The 26,355-nt window shown below is 40.2% G+C and overlaps 1 protein-coding gene across 1 annotated transcript in view; it reads right to left on the bottom strand.

The window, feature by feature from the left end:
* Positions 1-26,355, bottom strand: part of LOC138783311 (collagen alpha-1(VII) chain-like) — a 236,647-nt gene that overhangs the window by 25,800 nt on the left and 184,492 nt on the right. The window contains exons 89-95 of the mRNA XM_069957875.1: positions 18,301-18,381; positions 13,824-13,877; positions 9,825-9,878; positions 7,965-8,027; positions 6,566-6,628; positions 5,008-5,124; positions 2,636-2,713 (exon numbers count right to left, since the gene is read on the bottom strand). Coding sequence (XP_069813976.1) covers positions 2,636-2,713; positions 5,008-5,124; positions 6,566-6,628; positions 7,965-8,027; positions 9,825-9,878; positions 13,824-13,877; positions 18,301-18,381 — 510 coding nt within the window. The remainder of the gene's footprint in view (positions 1-2,635; positions 2,714-5,007; positions 5,125-6,565; positions 6,629-7,964; positions 8,028-9,824; positions 9,879-13,823; positions 13,878-18,300; positions 18,382-26,355) is intronic.

Genomic DNA, 26,355 nt, shown 5'->3' with positions numbered 1-26,355 from the left:
TTTCTTTAAAGTCAACTAGTGTCAGAAAGTTATATAGATTTGTAATTTACTTCTATTAAAAAATCTCAAGTCTTCTAGTACTTATTACCTAGTATATGTCATATAGGAAATGTTTTATTTTCAGTGTGACACAGTGCTCTCTGCTGACATCTCCTCGTAGAAAACCTCTCCTGCTCTGGACAGTTCCTGTCTTGGCCAGAGATGTCAGCAGAGAGCATTGTGTCAGATTGAAAATAAAACAACATTTCCTTCATGACATACAGCAGCTAATAAGTATGGTAAGACTGGAGATTTTTTAATAGAAGTAAATTACAAATCTATATAACTTTCTGACACCAGTGGATTTGAAAGAAAAAGACTTTCGCTGGACAACCCCTTTAAGCTCATGCATGCGAGCAGGGCCCTCACTCCTCATGTATGGATAATTATATGTAGATTTCTGTAATGTCTGATTTGTGTCTATGTATGTACCCCCAGAATTGAAAAGTGCTGGGGAATCTGTTGGTGCTATATAATTAAAAAATATTATTATTAGAATCCCCTGTAAAGTCACACATCTTGGAGGGGAATAAATACCATTGGCATAGAAACTTTTTGGAAGCCTCTAACGGCTAGTACAAATGGAGAAAGATGCATTTATGGGATAGACTACACTTCTTTGCAGGCCTAAAAATTGCTTATTTAGTTCAGTCTCTCATTAGAATTATCAGGATACATTTTCAGTGGTACAGCAATATGAAATTAACTTTAATTGAATGGCACAACAATAAGAAATTACCTTTATTTTGCTTAATCTGTCACTCCCCTGACAAAAAAAAATGCCTTTTTCAGGCTGTGAATAGTGTCAAGGAAGTGGGGCATATCATTTCTGGACCCTAGCACTACTACAACTCACTGTGCTGTGTGCCAATCCCCTTTAATAATCAGCTTTTAATAGCACAATGAAATACAGTGGTGCTAGGGCCCAGGGAATGATAGGCCCAGCCTCCCTGTCACTACTCATGGTCCGAATAAAGACATTTTTAAGGACATAAAAACACAGGCACAGGAAACAAAGGTTTGGTTGAAATGCTTTTAGTAATATCTATGCAGCAATGCTGCCAGCTTAGTAGGTGGTCAGGGGATGACAGATTCACTTTAATGTTTTTTTTAACAGCATAACTATTTAGATAAATCATAATCTAAGGAGGGATTAAGACCAACAGGGAAAAGAACATGTCTTTTGGAGATATTTATAGTCATGCAACCTTTTCTTTGTTTTCTTCACCATCTTTTGAAAGGCAAATTAACATTTTTTAAATTAATGTTTTATAAAGCAAGAGGGAATGCATAGGTTTTTTTTTTTTTTTGGGGGGGGGGGGTCTTTTTATTAAATGTTATTTTATTTACATTTTCTTTTCTATCTATCTCTATCCTCCTCTTTCCTCCTGGGGTTGGGGTGATATATGGGATGAGATTTAGGTTCATATATTTGGTTTTATCTTTCCCGATTCCTTATATTTGGGAAAAATCCAAACAGACAGACAGTACACATGGTCAGCTTTAATTGTATTCATATCAGAAAAAAAAATAATAAATCCATTCTGGTGCTTTTGTCCTCTTGATCCCTAGAGCAACTATTCATCCAGAAAACTAGTTAGCTAGTTGCTAAGCATTGCTTTGTTATGGATACTATGCTTTAAAGGGAACCTGACAACTGGAAAGGCGTTATAAACCCACCAGCAATACGTACAATACACCTTCTAATAATGTGCCTTAATGTGTACTGGAGAGGGCATATACATAGTAAATTAACTTACAAATAAGCATTGTATTTCCGTGACCTGTAAGGGTACATTCACACTTACCGGATCTGCAGCAGATCCACAGCAGATTTCATTTAAATAACTGAACACAGCATCCAATCTGCACCATCAAATCTGCTGCGGATCCTGTAGGTGTGAACGCACCCTAAATAGTCATTTGGGAGGGCAGTTCCAGGCAATTAGTCACAGTGTCATGGCAGTAATCATGCCTATTAAGGTGTGACTGACAAGCCAGAGAGCATCATAGAGATATAGAAGACCATCTGCTCCAACTAGCCTGCCTTTATATTATTTCCTTTATTATTGTTATGTTAGGATAGATATGTATCTAGGATGCATCCTACATCAGCCATTGACTTTCCCAGACCTCCCAAGTGCAGTGGATAGCGTGGGACTATGTCTGGGCTAACTTTGTTTTTTTAATTTATACTTACACTTAAAATATTTCATTTACTAATAGATAACATAACCTGTTTGGTAAAAACACATGGTAGATATCCTTAACAGGCCCTTGGCTGCCATGACAACCCATCAGCAATTTGGATATTATGGGATCTTAAGATATGATCTCTGTTAAACACCTTTAATGCTGCGGTCACTACTAACTGCAGCAACTCAGGAGTTAAACAAAGAGTTAAACAACTTTGATTCTGGCTGCTTCAATAGAGTGTCAGATATACATCAAAACTGACCTCAGCAGTGGACCGTATGAGCACAGCTCCTGAACCTGAGGTATCTCTGCAAGATAACTTTAGGTATGGGATGTCACCCAAAAGTCAGTTAGATTGCAAACATTTTGGAAATGTAGAAATTACTTCCATATGCCTCACCATTACACCCTTTAGCCCTGGTATTCCTGGATCTCCTCTAGGACATTGCAAGGTTTTTCCTCTTTTCCCTTTGTCACCCTTGTTAAAGAAAAAAAAAAAAGTGTTTCAGTTATCTGACACTTTAAAATCAAAACTTTAATGTAAATTAAAATGTTAAAATTAAACTCAATTTGAGGCTATGTTCCCACAGTGTCTTTTTAGGTAATATAACAGTAGTTGCTTTATAATGGCAGACATAAATAATTATCATTATCAACTGTCGTCATTATTAAACAATGGCTGTTTATTACCCTAAAAAAGATGTTGTGGGAACATAGCCTAAATGTGAAGCCGTATAAGGCCTTATAAAGTCTATGTAAGGTTTTTATATATATATATATATATATATATATATATATATATATATATATACATATATATATATATATATATAGACAAAAAATGTATAGCACTTAGGATTGATACATCTCAATGGCCTCATTTACACATCCATATGAGTGTATGGGAGCATGATCTATGCCGCAAAAAAAAAACAAAAAAAAAAACAGTTGTGGCACGGATCGATGGACCTATGCAGAGGTCCATGAATTGTGGAACACTAGAGATGCACAGGGGGATGTGATACATTTTTAGTGCCGCCCCCAAAAAATGCAATCAGCCAATGAGCAGGCATTTTCCCACTGATTGCTGTCACTTCTACGTGGGCCGATTGTCAGCCAAATGAGCGTTTCTAGACACACTCTTTGCTGATGATCAGCCCATGTAAAAGGGCCTTTAGATTTTTATCAATGTTACATTAGGACAGAGTTTAGATAATTCCAGATTAGCTACATTGTTATTTGCAAATGTGAGGTGCAGTAGTCTGAATTCCACCTGTCTTATCAGAGACTGTCACTCTAAAAACCGTAAGCTGTCTGTATCCTTCACTTTGCATTGTCCCAGGGATCCAACATTGGAACTGACTTCTCTTTTAATAATTTACACATCTTAATTACATAGAACAAAATGCTTTATTTTTCTGGGTAACATCAGATGCAAAGAAACGATTCGTTTTAAGGCTAAACTTTCCCCTTTGTCAAGTTGGTAGGTACCAAGTTGTAAAGCTAATTTCCTTACAATTCTTTGCAATTAAAGGGAACCTGTCACCCCCCGTGCCGGGGTGACAGGCTCCCGGCCCCCGTTAGAGCCCCATATACTTACCTAATCCCGCCGGGTCCCGCTTCTGGAGGTGGTCGGATGACGGAGAGATGAGTCCAACACCCATAGAGAATGACAGGAGAGTCCAGCGCTCCGTCATTCTCTATGAGCGTTGGACTCATCTCTCAGCGCGCGCGCCGGGCTTAAACTAAACAAGAAAAGTAAGGGCCCTATTCCACCGGACGATTATTGTTCAGATTATCGTTAAATCGTTAGAATCTAAACGATAATCGTTCGGTTGAAATGCAGTTAACGATTAACGACCGAACGAGAAATCGTTGATCGCTTTATAAGACCTGGACCTATTTTTATCGTTGCTCGTTCGCAAAACGTTCGCAAATCGTTCGCATTGAATAAGACGTCGTTCGGTTGTTCGCAATAGATACGAACGCAATAGCGAATAAATAGCGAAGAAAAAACGATCGCAATTAGGATCATAAGTAACGATTATTATTCCATGGAAACGTTTTCAGGTCTTTTGCAATAGCGGTCGTTTGAGATCGTTAATCGTTAACGATTATGCAAACGATAATCGTCCGGTGGAATAGGGCCCTAAGACAGACCATGAAAAACCAGCCAGGCACAGCAGGGACTAAATCAGAAACCAGGGAAGAGTCAAGGTTCAAGTCAGAGGTACTAGAACAGAGTTGGAGACAAAAACCACACAACAAGCGATGGTCAAACCTAGAGAGTAACATTGAGTCCAAACAACAGATGAAGGCAGAGTCAGGGAACAAGGCAAACAGTCAGGATCCAGGAAAAACAGAATACTTGGTCAAGGTAATGAACACTGTAAAAGGACCAATGACAGGCAGCTTTGGGCAGCAGCTGCCTGTTAAAATAGAGCACCAGAGTAAATACGGGCCCCAATACCTAGCCCTGACGTCACCTCGGTTGGTCATGGGCCAAAGGTTTGGGGATCCCATGGTGCCATACTCAAGATGGACTCGCAGTGGAAGCAGAGGCAGGTAAGTTTGTGACATTTAAGCTTTAGTGATTGAAGTGAAATGATCTAGCAGACTTGTAATTAACATTATATTTCATGCTCCCCCTATTTTAATTTTAAAAGTTGTTATTATTGTACATTCGAATTGAATATCAAGATTTAGTGGGGCTGTATCTCTTGTTTAACATCTGACTAGATGGGATGTAATTCATATTAGGAAATATGTTACCTTTATTCCTGTGTCTCCTCTTGGTCCTGTAAGTCCTTGTGGCCCAGGAGGCCCAATCTGCCCTGGGTGTCCAATTGGTCCCCTGAAGCCACTTAACCCAGGAGATCCTTTACTACCCTACAGAAACATGATGGTATTTTGTGTAAGTTAATATTAAACTGTGATTTACACATTTGCTTTCTCTCTGTTTAAGCTTAAAGTGAATGAATCACCCAGATTGTCTGGGTAACGCTACTAGCAGCACCCGGAAGATCTGCTAAAATGCTCCCAAACCACGTGTCCTGTCTCTTCTGGAGAAGCTTTAGCTGATCAAACAAAGTCTTTTATTCCAGCGTGCAGAACCAAGAACTAGCCATCTGGGCCGTGACTAGTCACGCCTCCCTGCCTGTTGGCGCGCTCTGCTTGATGACTTACAGGAAAAGAGACTTCTAACTGGCCTCTTTTCCTGTCAATTATCCTGGGGAGCGTGCTGATAGGCAGAGAGCCGTGGCTAGTCACGGCCCAGATGGCTAGTTCTTGGTTCTTCACGCTGGAATAAAAGACTTCATTTGAGCAGCTAAATATTCTCCAGAAGACACAAGACACATGGTAATGGAGCATTTTACCAGCTCTTCTGGGCGCTGCTAGTAGCATTACCCAGAAAATCTGGGTGATTCGCTCGCTTTAAGGTTATAGTCATGGCTTATAATTAGGATATGGAAGGCCAGACAACCTGTAAACATATAAGGCACTGTTTCTGGCAGAAAGGAACTATGTTTATATAATTCTTGACATCCACTTTAAGCAACTAAGACAAAAAAAGTAAACACGAATGTCTCTTGTAGTGCAATGACTATATATATACACCAAATAATGAATGAATCACAATTCTTAAAGAGGTATTCTGACTTAGACTAACCTACCTATCCTCTATCCACAGGATAGTTGATAGGCGTAAGATCAGAGGGGTTGTGACCGCTGGTCCCTCTGCAATTCTCAGAACAGGGCCCTGAACCCCTTGTTTGGCATGCAGTCTGGTTAGTTTAAGTTGGAATATCCCTTTAATCATCATGCAGGTAATACTGTAACACAATAAAAAAAATACAATGTAGGGAATTAATACAAAAAAAAAAAAAAAAAAAAATTTCAAAGGGCACTTTTAAGTGATTTTAGCAAACTTTTTTTGCTAAATTTTCATTTGAAATACTGTTAAGGCACACACTTTTCTTGGAATTTGACATTCAATGGTTGGGCAAATGACTATGGATATAGGAATAGTATGCAGCCAAACTGTTTGCAAATATGTCCAAGATATTTTTTGTTTACTATGTTTATAAACTTATGTTGGAGAACCCCTTTAATTAAGAGATGTAGCCTGTGTGCTACCAAACACAGCCACCAAGTTACTCTATCTACCAATAGAAAACATATATATTCACAAGTTGGAGAGAAGGGAAAAAACTGATATAAAGGTGTAGGAGTTGCACGGTTATGTCCTCCTTAGTAACAGTAACTATATACTAGATAATATTCAGTATATATTCAGTTATTTAAAGTAAAATGCAGAAATGATTCTTACCTTATCTCCCTTATCTCCAACAGCTCCAGGTGGTCCATCAGTTCCCTTCTCTCCCATATTCCCCTACAAAAAAGGAGTGAGGCCACATGTTTTGACTGATACGCACTTGAGATTCAATTAAAAACTATATTTCCCAAGAATGTATCACTCAATTTCAGTAATTTACTGTAGAACCACATAGTTGCAATATTTGCCTTAATCTCAGCTTAAAATAAAGCGGGCAGTGTTACCTTGGGGCTTTGTTTACATGTTGCTCATTGCACATAGGTGGCTAGCCTCAAAATGCCACATTTTCCCCAGTGGCTAAAATTTAGCTTCTATTGATCATTAGATTAAAAAAACAAAATTGTGTGTTAATAGGATGATCTTAACTGTTTCCTGCAGTCACTACACTACAGAAGATAGCGGTGGTCTGCTGCTGCTACTGCAATTACAAGGAGTGACAGCCAGCAGACCGTCACTGTAATTGTCATTTTAATTCAACACGCTGAAAGACAACAAACAGCATATATCATGCATGTCAGCTGATCACTGGCTTTCAGCATGAGCTATTACACCAAACGATTACGGCCAATCATTTTTTTGTGTATTAGGGCCTTAAGTTTTAGCCACTGGGAAAAACGTGGCATTTTGGGACTAGGCCCCTATATATATATTCTAAGTTTTAATACCAAGCACAACCAATGTGGTGCTGTTTTTGGAAAAAGATTGAAACAGTTGAAAGGTTAAATGGGTTATCTAAAATTAGAAAAAAAAACATGGCTGCAACCTATGTGTTGCTGTTTTTGGAAGAAATTGGCTATGCTGTGAAAATCTTGGATAACCTCTTTCAGTTTGCCATGTCATAAGAAGCAAACGAGTTGGCCTCCATTCTGTAGTGCTTTGACTTTAATTTTGAATTGTTACTTTCATTTCATTTCATAGGCCAGTTTGTATGCAATGTTGATTACTAAATAGGAATCCCAGAATTCCAGACTTAAATAATAATTAAAAAATAATTTTAGTCATATTGCAGTTTATATAAGCAGTAGTTGAATCTAGCAATTTTAGTAAAATGTTTGTTTTCAATAATTACTTATTTTAGAGAAAATGAACTGTGTATGTATACATTGTGGTGTTATAAAATCTGCCTGCATAACATAAATGCCGCTTGAATTTTTTTTAATGACCGTGCGTGACATGCGTAGTGTACGATTATACTGTATGTATGCTATGGTTGTTAAATTACCTGTCATTTGTCAAACAATAAGTACAATATTTGTTTTATTCCCTTGACAGGCAAACTGATTAGCTGCAACAAATAGACACGTTTAGATATTTGGGTAATATTTATTGTTATAAGATGTCCAGACATAAGCGGAGGTAAACTGTTAACGTTCAGTGTAAAAGGGTTACTAACCTTTGGTCCTGAAGGTCCTGGAGAGCCTGATAAACCGATGTTTCCTTGTACTCCAGGTTCACCCTTGTATATAGAATAAATTATATATACACAAACTGATAAATAAAAGGATAAGATAGTCTAAGGGGGCATTCACATGTTCATGCATGGTCTGTAAATACGGACAGTGTGCTATGAAACTGAGTTTCAAGCTCCTGGCATCATCATGTATTAGATGTGAGTACAGTAAGGAGAAGATTCAAACAATTTTGGAGCTCCCAGCATCATGATGAATAAAGATGCCGGGAGTTATGAATACCGGTCCGTAGAACGTTGTCCATGCGCAGACCGTAATTATGGAATGGAAACCGTGAATGTCCCATAGACATTCCATAGAAATATGGAATGCTGAACAGAAAAAACTAAACTAGCAATACATAATCAAATACATAAAAAATATTTATTTATTTGTTCGGTCAGAACTCACTAGTAACTTAAAAGTTCCTTAGGTCAGGAAATAAAATTCAAGGAATAAAAATGTAACAGTGGTGAAGTTTATTGTAGAAGAAACATAAATTTGAAATGTCTCTTGGATGTGCTGGTGTATGACTTTAATTGGTACTGTTACAGTCACGCACCAGTAATTCTTGGTTTCTGCTAAAGCCTTTTTTGAAACATTCCCTCATTTCTTCATATATGCAGACATAAATCTGAAATTTGGTTCATTTTTTCTTGACCTCCGCCTTCTGAAAGAAAGCCTGTCAGAATGTTCCTGCTAATCCCACTACACTTTTTTTTTTAAAACAAGTTTTTATATCTTGTAGACATTAAGATATCAGCATTATCACATAAAATCAAACCATCACATGTATAAAGCATCATTCAATAGTAGCATGTACTTTTATTAGAAATTACCCTCACAACTAGCACATGTGAAACAGTGACTAAAGTGATGGCATATTTCTAAGATATATTATCGATGGGAGTCTGCCCTCTGGGATCAGCGCTGTCTGCTTATACATTTTCCCTGCAATTCAGCACTCCCCGTCATCCAAATGAACAGGGAAATGAAGCCAGTGCTATGCCATATGCCATCACTTTATAAAACATGATAAGGTGGGATCTGAACACTCACCACCAATCATTAGAGACATAGCAAGCCAAGGAATGTCACCCCCTCCCCCCAATTTGCTGTAATCCCCATCTTGCTGCAGTAGAGTCTGTGAGGATCATAGCAAGCAAAGGAGTTCTTCCGAATAACGATTGGTGTGGGGAGGACTGAACACCTTGACACCTACCTAGCAAAACTTTTGATATGTCTCTAGGATAGCTCAAAAGTTTTTTAGTCTGTTAAAGTGTCAGGGACACTTGTTTAAATGTAACATTTTTAATCCATAGAAAGGCAGCAAGCAGACTTAGGCTATGTTCACAGACTATCTTTTCTTGGCCGTTTGATGGCCTTCTTTTAGGACGACCATTATGTTGAGGCCAAACGATGGCTGTTATTGTATAATTTTCCCATAAAGTACTTTATTATTATGATGGAAAATGTAAATCATCAGGATAGTAGTTACATTGCCTTAACCTGAATAGTGTGCAATTATGTTTTACTCTGACATTTTTAGTAGTTATACAAAATGAAGTTGTTGCAGTTGTCATATAGAGTATTATATAATGCTCCTACTCTACTCTAAACACTTCATTAGACCTAGATTTAATTTATTATCATCATTACTTGCAAAAAGTGAAGAAGAAAAAAACACTTCTCAACATCTCTGTTATACCGGTAGTTATATTCACACTACTGTGCATAATGCTAAATTTACCCTAGTAGACAACTTGTTTGTCTAACATTAATAGAAACAAATATGACACACTTACTTTAACTCCCGCTATTCCAGGTTCTCCTGTTCTGCCTGGATAGCCCAACATTCCCTGGATAAAAATAATAGACAGCTGTAGTTTTAAGTGTTACCATTTTGGGCAAGATTTTTGATCACACTCTAATCTTTTTTTTTGGAAAGGTAAGGTGACAAAAAATCAACAATCTTGGCATTTTGGATTTTTTTCTCTGACTTTAAACATTCTGAATAAATACCATTATATTTTAATAGTTTGGACATTTCCAAAATGTGGCAATACTAATTATGTCTTTTTTTGCATGATAAATGAAAAAAGATAGATAACAAGCCAAGGGGCTTTCTCTGGGGCCCCAGACAATTACTTAGTACCCTGCAATCGCATCCTGAGGGGGTCTATTGAAAGACAGAGGAGACCTCCCTCCATTGTCTAACTGTCTAGATGTGATGGCAGGTTGGATGTTAGCAGCTATATATAGCCAGCACCTGGCATGTAAGGAGTGGGATCAGCTTCTAAAACCACATACTTAGCTCCCAACAGTATGGTAAAATAAGCTTGAAGGCAACATAAATATTTGGCAATGCCAGAATGAAAAGGAACTGCCTAGGATCTGTGAACAAGAATTCTCTCTGTGTCCTCAGATTCCCTTGTTTATACTTCATTATTTTGTGTAGATTAGTTCTATACCTATAATGCCCACAGAATTGCCACAACTGCATGCCACTAGCTAACCCTAGCAAATTACAGAGAAAAAAATACAAAAACAGCCCAGAATAGAAGAATATTAACATCCTGTGACATTTTTATTACACCTCACATACATAAACAGCTTTTTCATGTTAGAAACACTACGTGCTTTTATTCATAAAAAAAATACATCACTTACTCTACTGACATTTCTACAAAAACATTCACAGTTATTCTGCATAGGATCATTAGGCACATCAGCATTACTCACTCGTGATTAATTGAAATACAACTTTGTTAGGTCAAATACATTCAGCAGCGTTAGTATGAGATGAACTAGGTACACGAATGAACAGCTTGTGCAAAGGTAAGCATATGATTTCATGTGTTTGATGAATAGTTTAAATATACACAAATAAATTTATCAGTTAAACTGTTGGAAAATATATGTTGGGACAGTTGTTAATACACCATCCAAAAAGTACTATGTTAACAATACATAGCTGGATAGTTAGGGTTTTGAAACAATCTGTTAAGTTCCACCTTAGATTGAAAGGAAGTCCAAAAATCATCTTTCATTTCTGAACCTATCTGGCAATCAGACAGACTCTTGGACCACCTTTCTCAGGAAGGATGTCTACTCCTATTACACCAAATGATTATCAGCCAATCGTCTTAAAACTTGTTTTAGTGAAAGGACAATTATAGTGACGGTCTGCTGGCAGACCACTGCTATCTTCTATGGCAGCTTCCCTTAACCCCTCCCCCCCGTTCGATGTCTGTGCGGGGAGTGAGGAGCAAGAGAGCACACTGACCTGACAGGTCGGTGCTTGCTTGTTCCTTAATATCGGGCCATGTAATAAGGCTCTTAGATTTAAAGGCAAACTTCAGCAATACCATAAAAAATAAAAGGCACAAAAAGCATTTAGGTGCACTCACTGATCCCTCATTCATTTTTTGACACATTTCCCACTTGTCTATGCTGTTTCTGTCCCCAGATTCAAATTTTTACTAATGATCCCAGTTTGGCATCATGGCATGGCATCATAAAACGTTCGTCCTCCCCAGGGCACCCCTTTCCAATGTTCTACAAAATCAAAAAAACATCATTTAGTGACTCACAGGTGACGTCTTTTTTGATCTGAGGCGTTTTGTGTTATGTGCAGTAAAGTGAGTAGTTATGTTAGTTCCCCCTATATAAAGGATCCCTGCTGTGCTCCCATATAGTAGTAATGCCCCCTGCCCGGCTGTACCCCCATATAGTAATAATGCCCCCTGCTGTGCCCTCCATATAGTAATAATGCCCCCTGCTGTGCCCTCCATATAGTGATAATGCCCCCTGCTGTGCCCTCAATATAGTAATAATGCCCCCTCCTGTGCCCTCCATATAATAATAATCCCCCTGATGTGCCCCATATACTAATAATGTCCCCTGTTGTGCCCCTATATAGTAATAATGTCTCCTGTTGTGCCCCCACATATAGTAATAATGTCCTCTGCTGTGCGATCCATATAGTAATAATGTCTCCTGCTGTGCCCCTACATACAGTAATAATGTCTCCTGCAGTGCCCCTACATATAGCAATAATGTCTCCTGCTGTGCCCCCACATATAGTAATAATGTCCCCTGCTGTGCCCCATATAGTAATAATGCCCCTTCTGTGCCCCTATATAGTAATGTCTCCTGCTGTGCCCCCACATATAGTAATAATGTCCCCTACTGTGCCATCTATGTAGTAATAATGCATCCTGCTGTGCCCATCCATATAGCAATAATGTCTCCTACTGTACCCCCTTATATAGTAATAATGTCCCCTGCTGTGCCCTCCATATAGTAATAATGTCCCCTGCTGTGCCATCCATTTAGTAATAATGTCTCCTGCTGTGCCCCCACATATAGTAATAATGCCCCTGCTGTGCTCTCCATATAGTAAAAATCCCCCTCATGTGCCCCATATACTAATAATGTCCCCTGCTGTTCCCCCATATAGTAAAAATGCCCCCTGCTGTACCACCATATAGTAATATTGTCTCCTGTTGTGCCCCCATATAGTAATAATGTCTCCTGCTGTACCCACTTATATAGAAATAATGTCTCCTGCTGTGCCCCACATATTAAATTAGTATATATCAATGGAGAGTGTGCCAAACAATCTCTGCCTGACTACAGTATGCCAAGTGAAGTGAATGGGGCCTGCTACACTATACCACACTATAAGTCAGCATCTCTTTGGTGATGGGATGCTGAAAGTGTACCTGTCATTATTAAAAAAAAACATTTGACATGTCATAGGCACATCATAGAGACTTTGTCATAGAGACATGTCAAAAGTTACAAAAGGTATACTTAATGTACAGCTATGATGTGGATGTGCTGCTCTCTCATGTGTATTGTGTATTAGGGACTAGAGATGAGCGAACCGGGTTCGGGTTCAAGCCCATCCGAATCCGAACTTTTGGTATTTGATTAGCGGGGGCTGCTAAAGTTGGATAAAGCTCTAAGGTTGTCTGGAAAACATGGATACAGCCAATGACTATATCCATGTTTTCCACATAGCCTTAGGGCTTTATCCAACTTCAGCAGCCACCGCTAATCAAATGCCGAAAGTTCGGGTTCGGATGGACTCGAGCATGCTCGAGGTTTGCTCATCTCTATTAGGGACACATAATGTACACTTCTCTCTCTTCCCTGGCTGCTCCTGTCTACTTATCTATGGCTCTTATTACAAGTCAGGTTTAACCCTTTGACTGCTTTCCTCCAGATACTTCTTCTGCAGAAGAGCAGTAGAAGGGTTAAACCTGACCTGCTGTAATAAATAAAGAAAGGCTTGAGAAAGGCTACACACATAGAGCCGAAACGTTGCATTGGTGTGAATAAAGTGGATATTCTTTTTGGAAGTGCGGTCTCCTACATCTTCTTGGGTAATAAATAAAGAGTTACAGATAAGGAGACAGGAACAGCCCCACGAGGCTCCCCTGGCTGGCGGGCCAGGTCGCATCTGAGACCACTGTAGCTACACTACTGCTACTGACTCTGACACTTCTGTTCTTTCCCTTGTTTCCCTTAGTGGGAACAAAGCCTAAATATGCATAAATGTATTTCCGAATTATGCATTTATTTTATAGCCTACTTTCAACCCCCCTTTTTGTGAGAAAAAAATGGGATACTGCACAGTATCTCTCCTACCGCTTGAGGGGTTCTCCTATCTGTATGTTGTTGGTAAATACTAAATAAAGTAAATAACCATGCTATTGCTGTTTCTCATATCTTATGTGTTCTGTGGAAGCATAGACAAAGCAATAGTGAATTTTTATTACTGTCACAGAAGATACCTTGTCGCCTTTTTTCCCAATGTCTCCTGGTAATCCAGAATCACCCTTTTCACCCTGTATAAAAAAGAAAAAGATAGAACATATACATATACATTATTTTTATTAAGTTGGTTTCTACCCAGGTAATACATATTAGTACAGCATATACATAGTGTGTACATTTGCTGATATGTTAAGTTATTGAACTTGCTAATAAATACTAAATAAAAATGCTTCACACAAAGATGTCAGTGTACTAAAAACTCTCACCATTCACAATGGTATAACTACAAATGCCTAGGAACCATGGCAAAATATTGAGCATCAAAGAAGTTTAAGCAAACCGTACTTCATCCTGAGTAAGGGTAGGGCCAGCCGCCTGCAGCCCCAGCCCCGAGCATACATTACCTGCTCGGCGCCCGGCTCCCCTCACTCCCCAAATGGCCGATGGAGAGCGAGGGGAGCCGGGAGCGTCACACACAGCCGCGGCGCCGAGCAGGTAATGCTCGGGGCCGGGACTGCGGATGGGCGGCGGGGTTTAAGGGGCTGAGTCCTATACACGCAGCGGATGCATTGCGTGTATGTGACCCATTCACCTTCACAGTACAGGATCCGCAGTGGATTTCGCTGCAAACTTGCAGCGTGAAATCCGCTGCGGATCCGGTACATGGGAAGCTACCCTAAAGAGAACCAGCCAGTTAAAATGAGCATAAGTTCACACCAGCTTATGAGCATTAAAAAAAAAACATTCCAAATGGTATCAATTAGGGACAGTTCACAGAATAATTAGCAAACTAAAATATAACTTTTATTGTTACCATTAAAATAAAAATAATAAATAGAATGCATAATTACCTAACTTGGCCCTATGGCCTAAAAAAAAAAAAACTTGTCACGGCCGCGGCGGCGTCCCGTGCTCCGGGCCGCCGCCGCGACCTCCCTCCATCTCATGCAGCTGCCGGGGTCCCGGTGCAGGGACCCGGCGCTGCTACATGTTCGGCCCCGGGGGGCGCCTTACCTGGTCCCGCTCCTGCCTCCGTCTGTGCCGGCCGGCGCGCGCGTCCCCGCCTCCTAGGGCGCGCGCGCGCCGGCTGTCTCAGGTTTAAAGGGCCAGTCCGCACCTAATTGGCCAGTTGCACCAATCACTCCCTATTTATTCCAGCCCTGCCCCACTACAGGTGTTGGAGCCTCTACATGCTTCCCATAGCGTTTGGCCCAGCTCCCTGTTGTTCCTGATTCCCGTCCGTTACCTGGTTCCTAGTCCCTGTTCCTGATTCCTATCCGCCACCTTGTCCCTAGTCCTTGTTCCTGGTTCCTGGTCCCCTGCATCACCATTGCTCCTGTGTTTAGCCTGTCACCTGCGGTTACGTCCACTGGCCTCTGCAGCACCTTCTCCTGCCTACTGCTCCTGCCACGCCTCGCCTGCCGTCACCAGCAACCAAGCCAGGGGTAGCGACCTGGGGGTCGCCTGCCGCAGCAAGTCCATCCCGCCTTGCGGCGGGCTCTGGTGAAAACCAGCGGCCCCTTAGACTCCGCTCCCTGGGGAGGTTAGTGCCATCGCTGGTGACGGTCCAGTGGATCCACTAGTCCAGGCGTTACAAAACTGACTTAAGTCCCAATGTCCTGCTCTACCAAATAGTAGGGATGGTAGACTGGGGCCTAGGGAATACTGGCTCTGTATGATATTGAATCTACCTAATCCTAGGCAGCGTTGTCGCCTTTATAAGGCGGCCCCACACAGAATCCTACCCCTGCCTATTACTCCCTAATTTCCAATAGGGCACCACCACTGGGTGGACACAGACAGAGATTAGTTGCGGGTAGGATCGGAAGCAAAGTGAGAAAATATTATTTTACTGAAAAAGTAGTTGAAGCTTAGAACAAACTTCTAGTAGATGTGGTTGGTAAATCTACAATAACAGAATGTAAACCTGCCTGGGATAAACATATATCTATCCTAAGATAATAAGAAGGGAAATACTAAAAGGGCAGATAAGATGGACCCAGGGGTCTTTTTCTGCCGACAATCTTCTATGTTTTTTTTTTTGTTATGTGCCTAGTAAAAACTGGGTTAGGGCGTTATCTGCATAATGCATGGTGTGGGTGGTAATATGTATCAGGATGATTCCAACAATCTTGCTCAGACATGCACAAATGTATAAAATGGCAGGAGGTGCCAGGATAGGTATATAAATTTCATATAGTATATAGCTTAGCCGATATCCTAGTAGTCATTATAAGTGGGTGCTTGATATGGAGCTGGGATAGTCACATACTCTGCAATCCACAACTCACTATGGTCAATTGGCCTCCTACAGTATATTGACAACCCAGAGATGCCCCAATGATGCAGAAAAAAACTAATAATATAGTCATACAGGTCAATCTAATGCTGCGTTTACACAGAACGAATTTGCACGATAACGATCGAATTAGAACGATAATCGTACGTGTAAACGCAACAAACGATCGAACGACAAGCGAGAAATCGTTCATTTTGATCTTTGAACATGTTCTTGAATCGTCGTTCGCAAAAAAATCACAGATCATTCACCTATTTTACCTATGTGCAAGATAGGCTTAAGCGATCTCAAAACGATCGCAAAACAAATTTTCCGTACGATATATCGTTCCGTCTAAACGCTGATAGTTATAAAAGAAAAATCGTTACTTCGAAGTCTTTAATCCTATGATCGGGCGAATTATCGCTCCGTGTAAACCCAGCATTAATCTTCAGATAAGCATATAAAAGCCAATAAAGGGATAAAGGTAATACTAAGCCATCCCTATGCTTTCCAACCCTCTGAGTGGTCTCCTCAGGGGACAGTGTGACTTTCATAGACAGGGGAACACTGGGTGCTGGTAGTGACCCATAATATGGAAGCCGCCATAGACATCCATCAGATCATTTTGGACCAAATTAGAAATTAACAGGGATTTACATAATTGGCCATCCTTATGAGGGCAAAAACTCTGCCTAGGATTAGCTAGAGTGAATATCATAACAGGGTCAGTCTTCTCTAGACCCCAGGCTACCACCCCTCCCATTTGGTAGAAGTGGGCATTAGGACTCAGGTCAGTTTGGGTTTTTAGGCCCTAGGGTCAAGTTTGGTTATTTTGCATCCTATTTGTTATTTACATTTTACAATAAAAGTAATATTTTATTTTGAAAATTTTTCTGCTCAGCCTGTAATGACGGTCAGAAGGCATGATTGGCAGTCAATCACAGCTGTGATTACATGTGTGGCCAGCTGGTCCTTTTAGCCAGGGTTTCAGGGTCATCATGGTCCTTAGGGTCCTCAGGGTACTATCAGCTCAACTGCCCACAATCTCTGTTTTGCCCTATCTTATGGATACTGTGCATAGGGCATAACCACTACTATGGGGATAGGAGACTGGAGACAAAGTAGAATGTCCTGTCTCTCATTGCTAAAATAATGTTCCTGCAACTGATATTGCAATGTCAGCCAAAACGCTAAACAATGGCCGTTGACACTCAGAACAATGGCCGTTGTTCATACAGCATGTGAATATTGCCTAAACATCAATATAGTGTGAACAGTCTGCTTAGCAAAATAATTATCACATACTGATTTTGTCCCATTTCAAAGATTAAAACTCTAAAGATAAAATCAAACTAAAATTGACATTTTCTGAACAAACAATCCAACATTACTTATTTGAAATCCGCAAAAATGTTTACTGTAAAGCAAAGAGGATGTGTAATAAGCGAACAAGATGCCTGACAGAATATATCAGATCTGGAAAAGAAACATCTAGAGAGATAATTAGCCGGAGAAGTGAACCAAAAATCCTTAAGTTAAAACTCTCTGGATATTCATGTAATGTCTTTTCTAAATTAACCCATACATTTGTGTAAATTAGATATTAACCCATTATGGTCTATAAATCAACAACAATACATATAAAAGAACATAGTCACCTTCTGACCCTCATATATGTAGGTTCTAATAAAGTATTAACATCCATTTCTACTGCTAACCAGAATGCACCATCAAAACATTTAATGAGCAATTTGGCTGATACCATAAAAACTGTATTTAAGTACATCAGAAGTCAGCTACTGGCATTTCAAAAAAATGCTAGCTGAATTAAAAAAGAAAATGTATTTTTAGCAATGACTCCAGCTGCTGGTTTCCTGCAAATGGGTTTGTGCCATATAAGTATAAATGTATGTCTAATAGACATGAGCGAACCTCCAGCATGCTCGAGTCCATCTGAACCCCATCGTTCGGCATTTGATTAGTGGTGGCTGCTGAACTTGGATAAAGCAATAAGGCTATGTGGAAATCATGGATATAGTCATTGGCTGTATCCATGTTTTCCAGACAACCTTAGAGCTTTATCAAAGTTCAGCAGCCCCAGCTAATCAAATACCGAACGTTCGGGTTCGGATGGACTCGAACCTGAACCCAGTTCGCTCATCTCTAGTCTATACATTTTAAATATGGTGCTTAAAATGTGTGGTCAGTTTTACCGGTTCTCCTTTCTGTCCCTGTAGACCTCTGTCCCCCTTGGATCCTTTAAGCCCGTTCATCCCATCAAGACCCGCTGTGCCCTGAAAGTGGAAAAAAGGTTAATAGCAACATGGCATGTGAATTATTGATTTTAATGTAATTCTTCAAAACAGAGTGGTAGTTAAAGTCTTGGTGCAGTTCACAGCTGTGTTTTTATTTTAAACTGATAATAATAGTTGCCAGTGTTAACAACTTTTAATATCTTGCTACAGTTTTGTAGAAAACAATAGCGTCTACGCTTATCTCTCCATGCTCTCCCGGTGTCTTCCTCTGGTGTCACTGGTTTTCCTTGCTGACTGCAGTGTCTCCATTTCCAAGAAAAACCTGTCTTGGGAGTGACAGCCCGGTCAGCCAATCACTGGCTGCGGCACTGTCCTGTTTCAGTCAGTGATTGGCTGAGAAGGCTGTCACTCCCGAGTCGAGTTCTTCTTGGAAGTGGAGGCTCTGTAGTCAGTGGGGGACACAAAAGACACCATCAGGAGGGAACCAGGGGAGCGCAGACAGGTAAGTATAGGCTCTTTATTGTTTACACAGCAGTAAAATCTGAAAAGTTGCCAGACAAGCCCTTTAATGTAAAGTTAGATAATAGATAATCCACTTCAATACACAAAAACATATCACAGATCAGTTTTCATTTTAACGGAGCAGAAAGCTGATCTGTTATTCGTTGGTGTGGACAGTTTATACCAGTTTCTATTTTACAAACTTTGATAAATCTATGTAGATCTTAAAATATATAAATTTACTAATATTAACGATTTTATATTTGTACTGAAAATATGTCTCCCTATGCTTTCAGGAACTCATTTTTGACAGTTTAAGTCTACATAAAAAGGTATCCTTAAAAGTTAGCATAAATGTAGTTTAACCCCTTAGCTCACCATGTACCAATATGTATATGGAGCATGCTTGGCTCTCCAACGCAGAAAGCCCACACTTTGTGGGGGCTATTAGCCATTTAAATGCCACTGGCAAAACTAAGAGCTGCATTTGAACACATTAAGGCTATGTTTACATTTGGTATGAGACCGGCTGTTCCGTGACCACGGGTCACGGAATGGCCAGTCTCATTCAAGATCATCCCGGACGGTACTACAGTACTGGCCGGATGATCTTTAGAGCCGCTAAGTTCTGATGTGGGCGCATCTGTGCACGCCCGCATCGAAGCTCCCCACTGCACACAATGGAGCGTGCGGCCGAAGCCACTTGCTCCACTGTGTGCACTGACAGGGACATGTCAGTTTTCTACAGCGCTGCTAGAGATCCCGGCCGGAGCGTATACTTGGGGCAAAGCATATCAAACTAAAAAGTTGTATTTTTTGGTGTAAAATGGCCAGATGGCCAGTTAATCTATTCGCAAATGGCTGTTTTGCAAATAAAATATTTGCATCTGGCCATTTTATGCCACCTTCGCCAGTGAGGCGGGGAGGAGGTGTGGAGGGGCGGAATGGGGGACGCGGACTTTGGGTCCGCTTCATTTATCATTTTAAGCTATGAAAAATGATAAGGAAACCTATGCCAGCTTGAAATGTTAGCACCAACGGCCTCCGTGCAATCGGGATTTATGTAGAGGCAATGTGCCTCTACATAAATCCCCTGAGCTCCGGAGCTGAGGGGACATTTGTAAGCCCGGCATAAAAAAACGCCTGACTTCAGAAATGTCCCCCTATGTGTATACGCTCCGGACGGGATTCCATAGACGCCAAGGTAACGTTTATTTTCGTATTATTCACGGCCGTTGTTGCAATCAGCAACAATGGCCGCAATTTTACAAAAATATTTGTTGTGTGAACATGGCCTAAATGCGCGTCCTTGGGACATCAGTGGGACGAATCAGCTCCCCACAATAAGGATTGACATGGCAGTGTCAGGCATCCACTAAGGCTCTGTTCCTGCGGAGACTACTCTCTTGCTTAGGCAAGCTGTAGCAATTCTCTATCAGAGTGCCAATCTGATAGATCAATTTAAAGCAACTCTGTACCCACAATCTGCCCCCCCAAAACTGCTTGTACTGTCAGATAGCTGAGGCGGTGCAAGCCTAGTGCATAGACATTCTAGGCCACGCCAATTTGACACGGGGCTGCAAGTTTAAAAGTTGTTTTTTAGGACAATAACTGCATCACCTGCCGAACAAACCGCAGGACAGATCTAGGATTAAAAGCAGCTATCTAAAGGTACAAGCGGTTGGGGAAGGGGGGGGGGCAGATTGTGGGTACAAAATCGCTTAAGATTTATCAGATTGGCACTCTGATAGAGAATTGCTACAGTTCGTTAACAGACTGATCGTTGGCGTTTCATACTGTTAAAAGACAACAATCAACCGACATTCGGCTGATTGTTGTCTTCTATTACACATAGCGATTATCCGCCATAACGGTCGGTATTGGACAAATATGGCTGATAATCGCTTCATGTAATAGAGCCTTTAGTGTAAGCTCAAAAAAGAAAAAAAAGCATCCGTTTTGATCTATTTTTTTAATGAAAGTCAGTGGAAAAACGGATCCAAACGGACTGCACACAATTGCATCCATTTTTGCATCCAACTTTTAATCCATTTTTTTTCATAACGCGCATACGTTCAATGGACTGCAAAAGCAAAAAGTGATCGGTGTGAACCTAGCCTTACATTGATCCCTATGAGCAATGAAACAGTTGCTCATAAAAGTCCCCTATGGGGACTAAAGAAAGTGTTAAAAAAAAGTTGATTTTTTTAAAAATATAAATAAAATAATATATATATAATTATTTTTTTTTTTTTTAAAGTTAACGTACCAAAAAAATTTTTTTTCTAGTATCTGTGCCCTAACTTTGCACCACCCCTCCTCCCCGCCCTCTTCATCATTAGGAATGCCACTGAAAGATTTTCTCCTGTCTGCACATTGCACAGGTGCCTTAACGATCCAGCCCATGTTCAGTATTCACACAGCTCATGAGTAGGAGGCAATCTGCCTGAAGCATTCCTAATAATGAGGTAGGTGGGAAGGAGGGACAGAGAGGTTGTGCCAGCCTAATGCATACACAATCTAGGCCATGCCCATTGGGCACGGGTTGCCAGCTTAAAAGTTGTTTTTTAGGACAATAACTGCATCACCTGCCAAACGGACCCCAGGACAAATCTTGGATTGAAAGCAGCTATCTGAAGGTTCAAGCAGTTTGGGGGGGTCAGATTGTGGGTACAGAGATGCTTTAAAATATAACATTATTGATACCGTACAGTAAACAGCATATATGTAAAAACTACCAAATGCCAAAATTATGTTATTTTGGTCCCCCAATATAAGGCTAATGGTGCGTTTACACAGGCAGATTTATCTGACAAATTCTGGAAGCCAAAGCCAGGAATAGATTTGAAAAGAGGAGAAATCTTAGTCTTTCCTTTATGACCTGTTCCCTGTTTATAGTCTGTTCCTGGCTTTGGCTTCAAAAATCCGTCAGATAAATCTGCTTGTGTAAACACACCATAATGTTCTTACAAAAAAAAAAATTTTAGGTTAAAAAATGAAAAGTTTTCATTGTTAATTAATTAGATTCAAAATAACATGTAAGTTTGACCACATGAGGAACGATGTACAAAAGCTTTTTTCCCCATTTCACCTCAGATTCACAATATCTAAAAGTACACTTGGTAGCACAAGAAACAAACCATTACATGGCTCTGTAGATGCAAAATGAAAAAATATATTTTTGAAAAGGTGAGGAGTAAAAGACAAAAAAAAAATCCAAATTAAAATTGCCAACCTTTTCAAGCCAAGTACCCCCATATGATGAGATGTTCCAGTCGAGTAGCCCTAAGGTTGCAATCTGACAAAATGAGGCCAAGATCAGACTGCAGTCGTAGACTCAGGCTAAAGTCTCTGTTAGCAGATTATTTGCAGATCAAATGCCCCTCATAAAAATGTGACTGCCCTGTAAGGCTGCGTTTACGCAGAACGATTATCGTTCAAATACACGTAATCATACGTGTAAACGCAGCGAACGATCAAACGACGAGCGAATTTTGAGCTTTCAACAAATTCTCAAATCGTCATTGATCGTTCGTAAAAAATTCGCAGATCGTTCCGTGTGAACAGTCGTTTGACGATTTAACGAATTTCCATACGATATATCGTACCGTCTAAACGCTGATCGTTATGAAAAAAAAAAGTTACTCCGACATTGTTAATCGTACGATCAAGCGAATTATCGTTCCGTGTAAACGCAGCATTAGTCCAAGTAATAACGATAAAGTAATATCAAATAATAATGCCTATTTTCTCAGTAACAATGCCCTGTGTAGTCAGTTATAATGCCACCTGTAGCCAGATATAGTATCCTCTGTAGACTTAAATAGTGCCCCCTGCACAGTAATAATGCCCTTTGTAACCAGGCAACGCTTCTTGTAGTCAGATATGCCCTCTTTAGACAGAAATGTCCCATGCAGCCAAGAATGCCTCCTGTAGTCGGATACAATGGACCCTGTAGCCAGGTATGTCACTGTAGTAAGTTATGCCCACTGCAGCCAGATATGACCCTTATAGCCAATAGCCAGGTATGTCCACTGTAGTCAGATATGTCGCCTGCAGCCTGGTATCTTCCTGCAGTGGGCATATGCCCCCTGCAGCCAGATATTACCCTTGTTGCCAGGTATGCCCCCAATGCAGACATATGCCCCTTGTAGACAGGCATGTCCCCCCCTTGCAGATTTCAAATCAGCTGGTGTCAAAAAGTGCCAGAGATTTGTAATTTACTTCTTTTAAAAAACTCAAGTCTTCTGTTGTATGTCCTACAGGAAGTGATGTATTCTTTCCAGTCTGACACAGTGCCTTCTGCTGCCACCTCTGTCCGTGACAGGAACAGTCCACAGCAGTAGAAAATCCCCATCTCTCCATATGGCCCCATCAATAATGTTATCAAGTGCTAATCTGCTAGACCAGTGCTCGTTTACTGATCCTATTACATGGCTTGACCTGCAAGGATATGCAAGGATATTATTAGCGATGTCCGTGCAGCCCCTGCCTAATGTAAAATAATAAAAGCTCATACATACCTGACCACATAAAATAATAAAAGTTCATACATACCTGACCAGTACTGCATAGCCGACCTCTGAAGTGCCAGGTTGCTCAGCCAATCAGGTTGCTTGCCAGAAGCCAGAGCACATTGTTGTAGATTGTGGTACTGTATGTTCTCTATAGGTAGGCAGTTTAAAAACAAAACAAAAAACATTTTCTTTATATGCACAGATGTGTTATGTTTAATCTTGACTTTTCACCAGCCTAGTTTGTGGAATAATTATATATATACACATATACACCAGTATATAGATGCAGGGTGGAAAATAAGTATTTGATACACTGCACATTTTGCAAGTTTCCCCACCTACAGAAACCTCTGTTTGCAATTACAGTGGTCAGGCGTTTCCTGTAGTCCATGATCAGGTTTGCACAAAGTGTAGTGGGATTTTGTCCCACTCCTTTATACAGATCTTCTCCAGATCTTTCATGTTTTGGGGCTGTCGCTGGGCAACATCAGATCCCTCCAAAGATTTTGTATTGGGTTCAGGTCTGGAGATTGGCTAGGAGACTCCAGGACTTTGAAATGCTTCTTATAGAGCTAATTCGTATTTGCCCTGGCTAAGTGTTTCAGGTGATTGTCATACTGGAAGACCCAGTGACCCATCTTTAATGCTCTTACTGAGGGAAGGAGGTTGTTGGTCAAAATCTTGAGATACATGGCTCCATCCATCCTCCCTTCAATATGATGCAGAAGTCTGGTCCCCTTTGCAGAAAGGCATCCCCAAAGTATGATGCTTCCACCCCATGCTGCACAGTTAGAACTATGCTCTGAGGTTGTACTCATTCTTCTTCTCCCTCCAAACATGGCAAGTGGAGTTGATACCAAAAAGTTTTATTTTGGTCTCATCTGACCACATGACCTTCTCCAATGCCTCATCAGGATCATCCAGTTGATCATTGGTCAACTTCGAACAGGCCTGGGCATGTGCTAGCATGAGCAGCAGGACCTTGCATACCATGCAGGATTTTAGTCAATGACAACGTAGTGTGTTACTAAGGGTAATCTTTGAGAGTGTGGTCTGAGCTCTCTTTAGGTAATTGACTGGCTGATTCCTTTTTTAGAATCATCTTTACCCTACAAGGTGAAATCTTACATGGAGCCCAAGACTGAGGAAGATTGACAGTCATTTTGTATTTCTTTCATTTTGTCATAATGGCTCCAACACTTGCTGCCTTTTTACCAAGCTGCTTGCCTATTGTCCTGTAGCCCATCCCAGCCTTATGCAGGTCCACAGTTTTTCCCCTGATGTCCTTAGACAGCTCTTTGTTCTTGGCCATGGTGGAAAGGTTGGAGAGTGATTGACATAAATGTGTGGACAGGTGTATTTAGTATACAGGTAACAAGTTCAATTTTTTTTTTAAGATACTATATCGTTACATTTAGCTTTTCTTTTGTTGTTTCAGCATTCCTTTCAGAAATAAGCATAGTGCACACAAGAGAAAAGTACCTGGTGAATGAACCTTTGTAATTTCTTATTGAGCTAGTGTGTTTATTGTTATATACCTAATAAAGATAATTTAAAAATAGAACTAGAAGAAAAGCTGAAGCAAGATGTATGGATATCCCATAAACCAGAAGATATCAGGATAAGGGAGATGCTTATGACAGACTTCCAAGTCTACGCATTTTGGCACAGAGCTAGTGTCTTCATCAGATCAAACACAGTGCCTGTTTTCCTTTGTGCAGAGGACTTTATGAGCCAAAAGGGGCAGCTGTTCTACCATTGTACCAGCATCATTACTCAATTGAAATTGTCTTTCCATCTTTTCTTAATGCATTCAGTTAAGAATATTCCTGTTTGTTCTAGCTTTTCCAAGCCTCAATTGCAAGCTTTAAAATGACTTATCTATTTCTCAACACATATTAGCTATGTATTTACACATTAGCAATGCCATAATGGTTTTTTATATCAAACAACAAAATGCAGTTGAGAAAGTTAACTTTTTCTTCTGGATGGACGTACAATGTGTAATGGAGGTAACTTAGCATATTATGACAAGACACCTATTACATAAATATGGGGGAGGTGGTTCATGTTTCTGTAAGATGATGAATAAGAGGCACTTCTTTCAGCTGTTGTAAATGGATTCTCAGAGGACAATGAATATGTGATTATAGAAAAGGGAAGAAAGAAGATTTCCATATTGATAATCCATTACCACTTTGCGAGCACTTTCTAACTAAATTGCTGCATTATTTACAAAAATATCTAAGGTAAGAAACGGCTCAAATTTACAAGCATTCAGAAAATCAAGAATTTACCTCCCACTGGGCCTAGAAATCAACAAATGGAATAAGACACAGTTAACCCCATGTCAGCCAAAATGTACCTAAAACGGGGTATATAAAATTTGATTATAGCCATCGTGAGCAAAAAATTATATAAAATTACATTATGAAAAGTCCGGGAGTGAAAAGACTTATATCTGATGTCACTAAAGATCAATACTGTCATTTCTTCAATACTTCAAAATAACCCTCTGATCTTTCTTGTTCAGAAGTACTGCAACTTCTGATTAATAATTGTAAGTCTTCAGAGAATGTATGATATGTTTTGAAAGAATAAAATCAACTGTACTCCAACATATTTTATAGCATATTGACGTAGACAAGTTCTGGCAGACTCTTTGCTGTCGGGAAAGCAAGCAAACAGAGAATAATGTGTATGCTTTGTTTGTTGATGTACCATTTATGTGTTCTATGTGCTATGTGTTATCTGATGCGGCTCCCCTACTGAATATTACATTTCCCATGATGCCTCTGGATTTTCAGAGGTAGAGGGAATGGGGTCTCATCAATGCACTTGTCCTCAGTGCTATCTAAAGCCAGCAATTAATACTTCGGCAACATGGAGCTTCAGTTCCTGGCCTCACATTGCAGACGCCCAGTGTTTGAATGGCAGCCTCAGCCTGTCTTTCTTGTCAGCTCTTATATGCAGGAAAGTAGTGTCAGGCTGCATC

This window comes from Dendropsophus ebraccatus, chromosome 1 (genome assembly GCF_027789765.1).
Source record: "Dendropsophus ebraccatus isolate aDenEbr1 chromosome 1, aDenEbr1.pat, whole genome shotgun sequence".
In the NCBI taxonomy this organism is placed as follows: domain Eukaryota; kingdom Metazoa; phylum Chordata; class Amphibia; order Anura; family Hylidae; genus Dendropsophus; species Dendropsophus ebraccatus.
The sequence above is the reverse complement of the archived record's forward strand: the minus strand, read 5'-3'. Positions and strand labels throughout refer to the sequence as shown.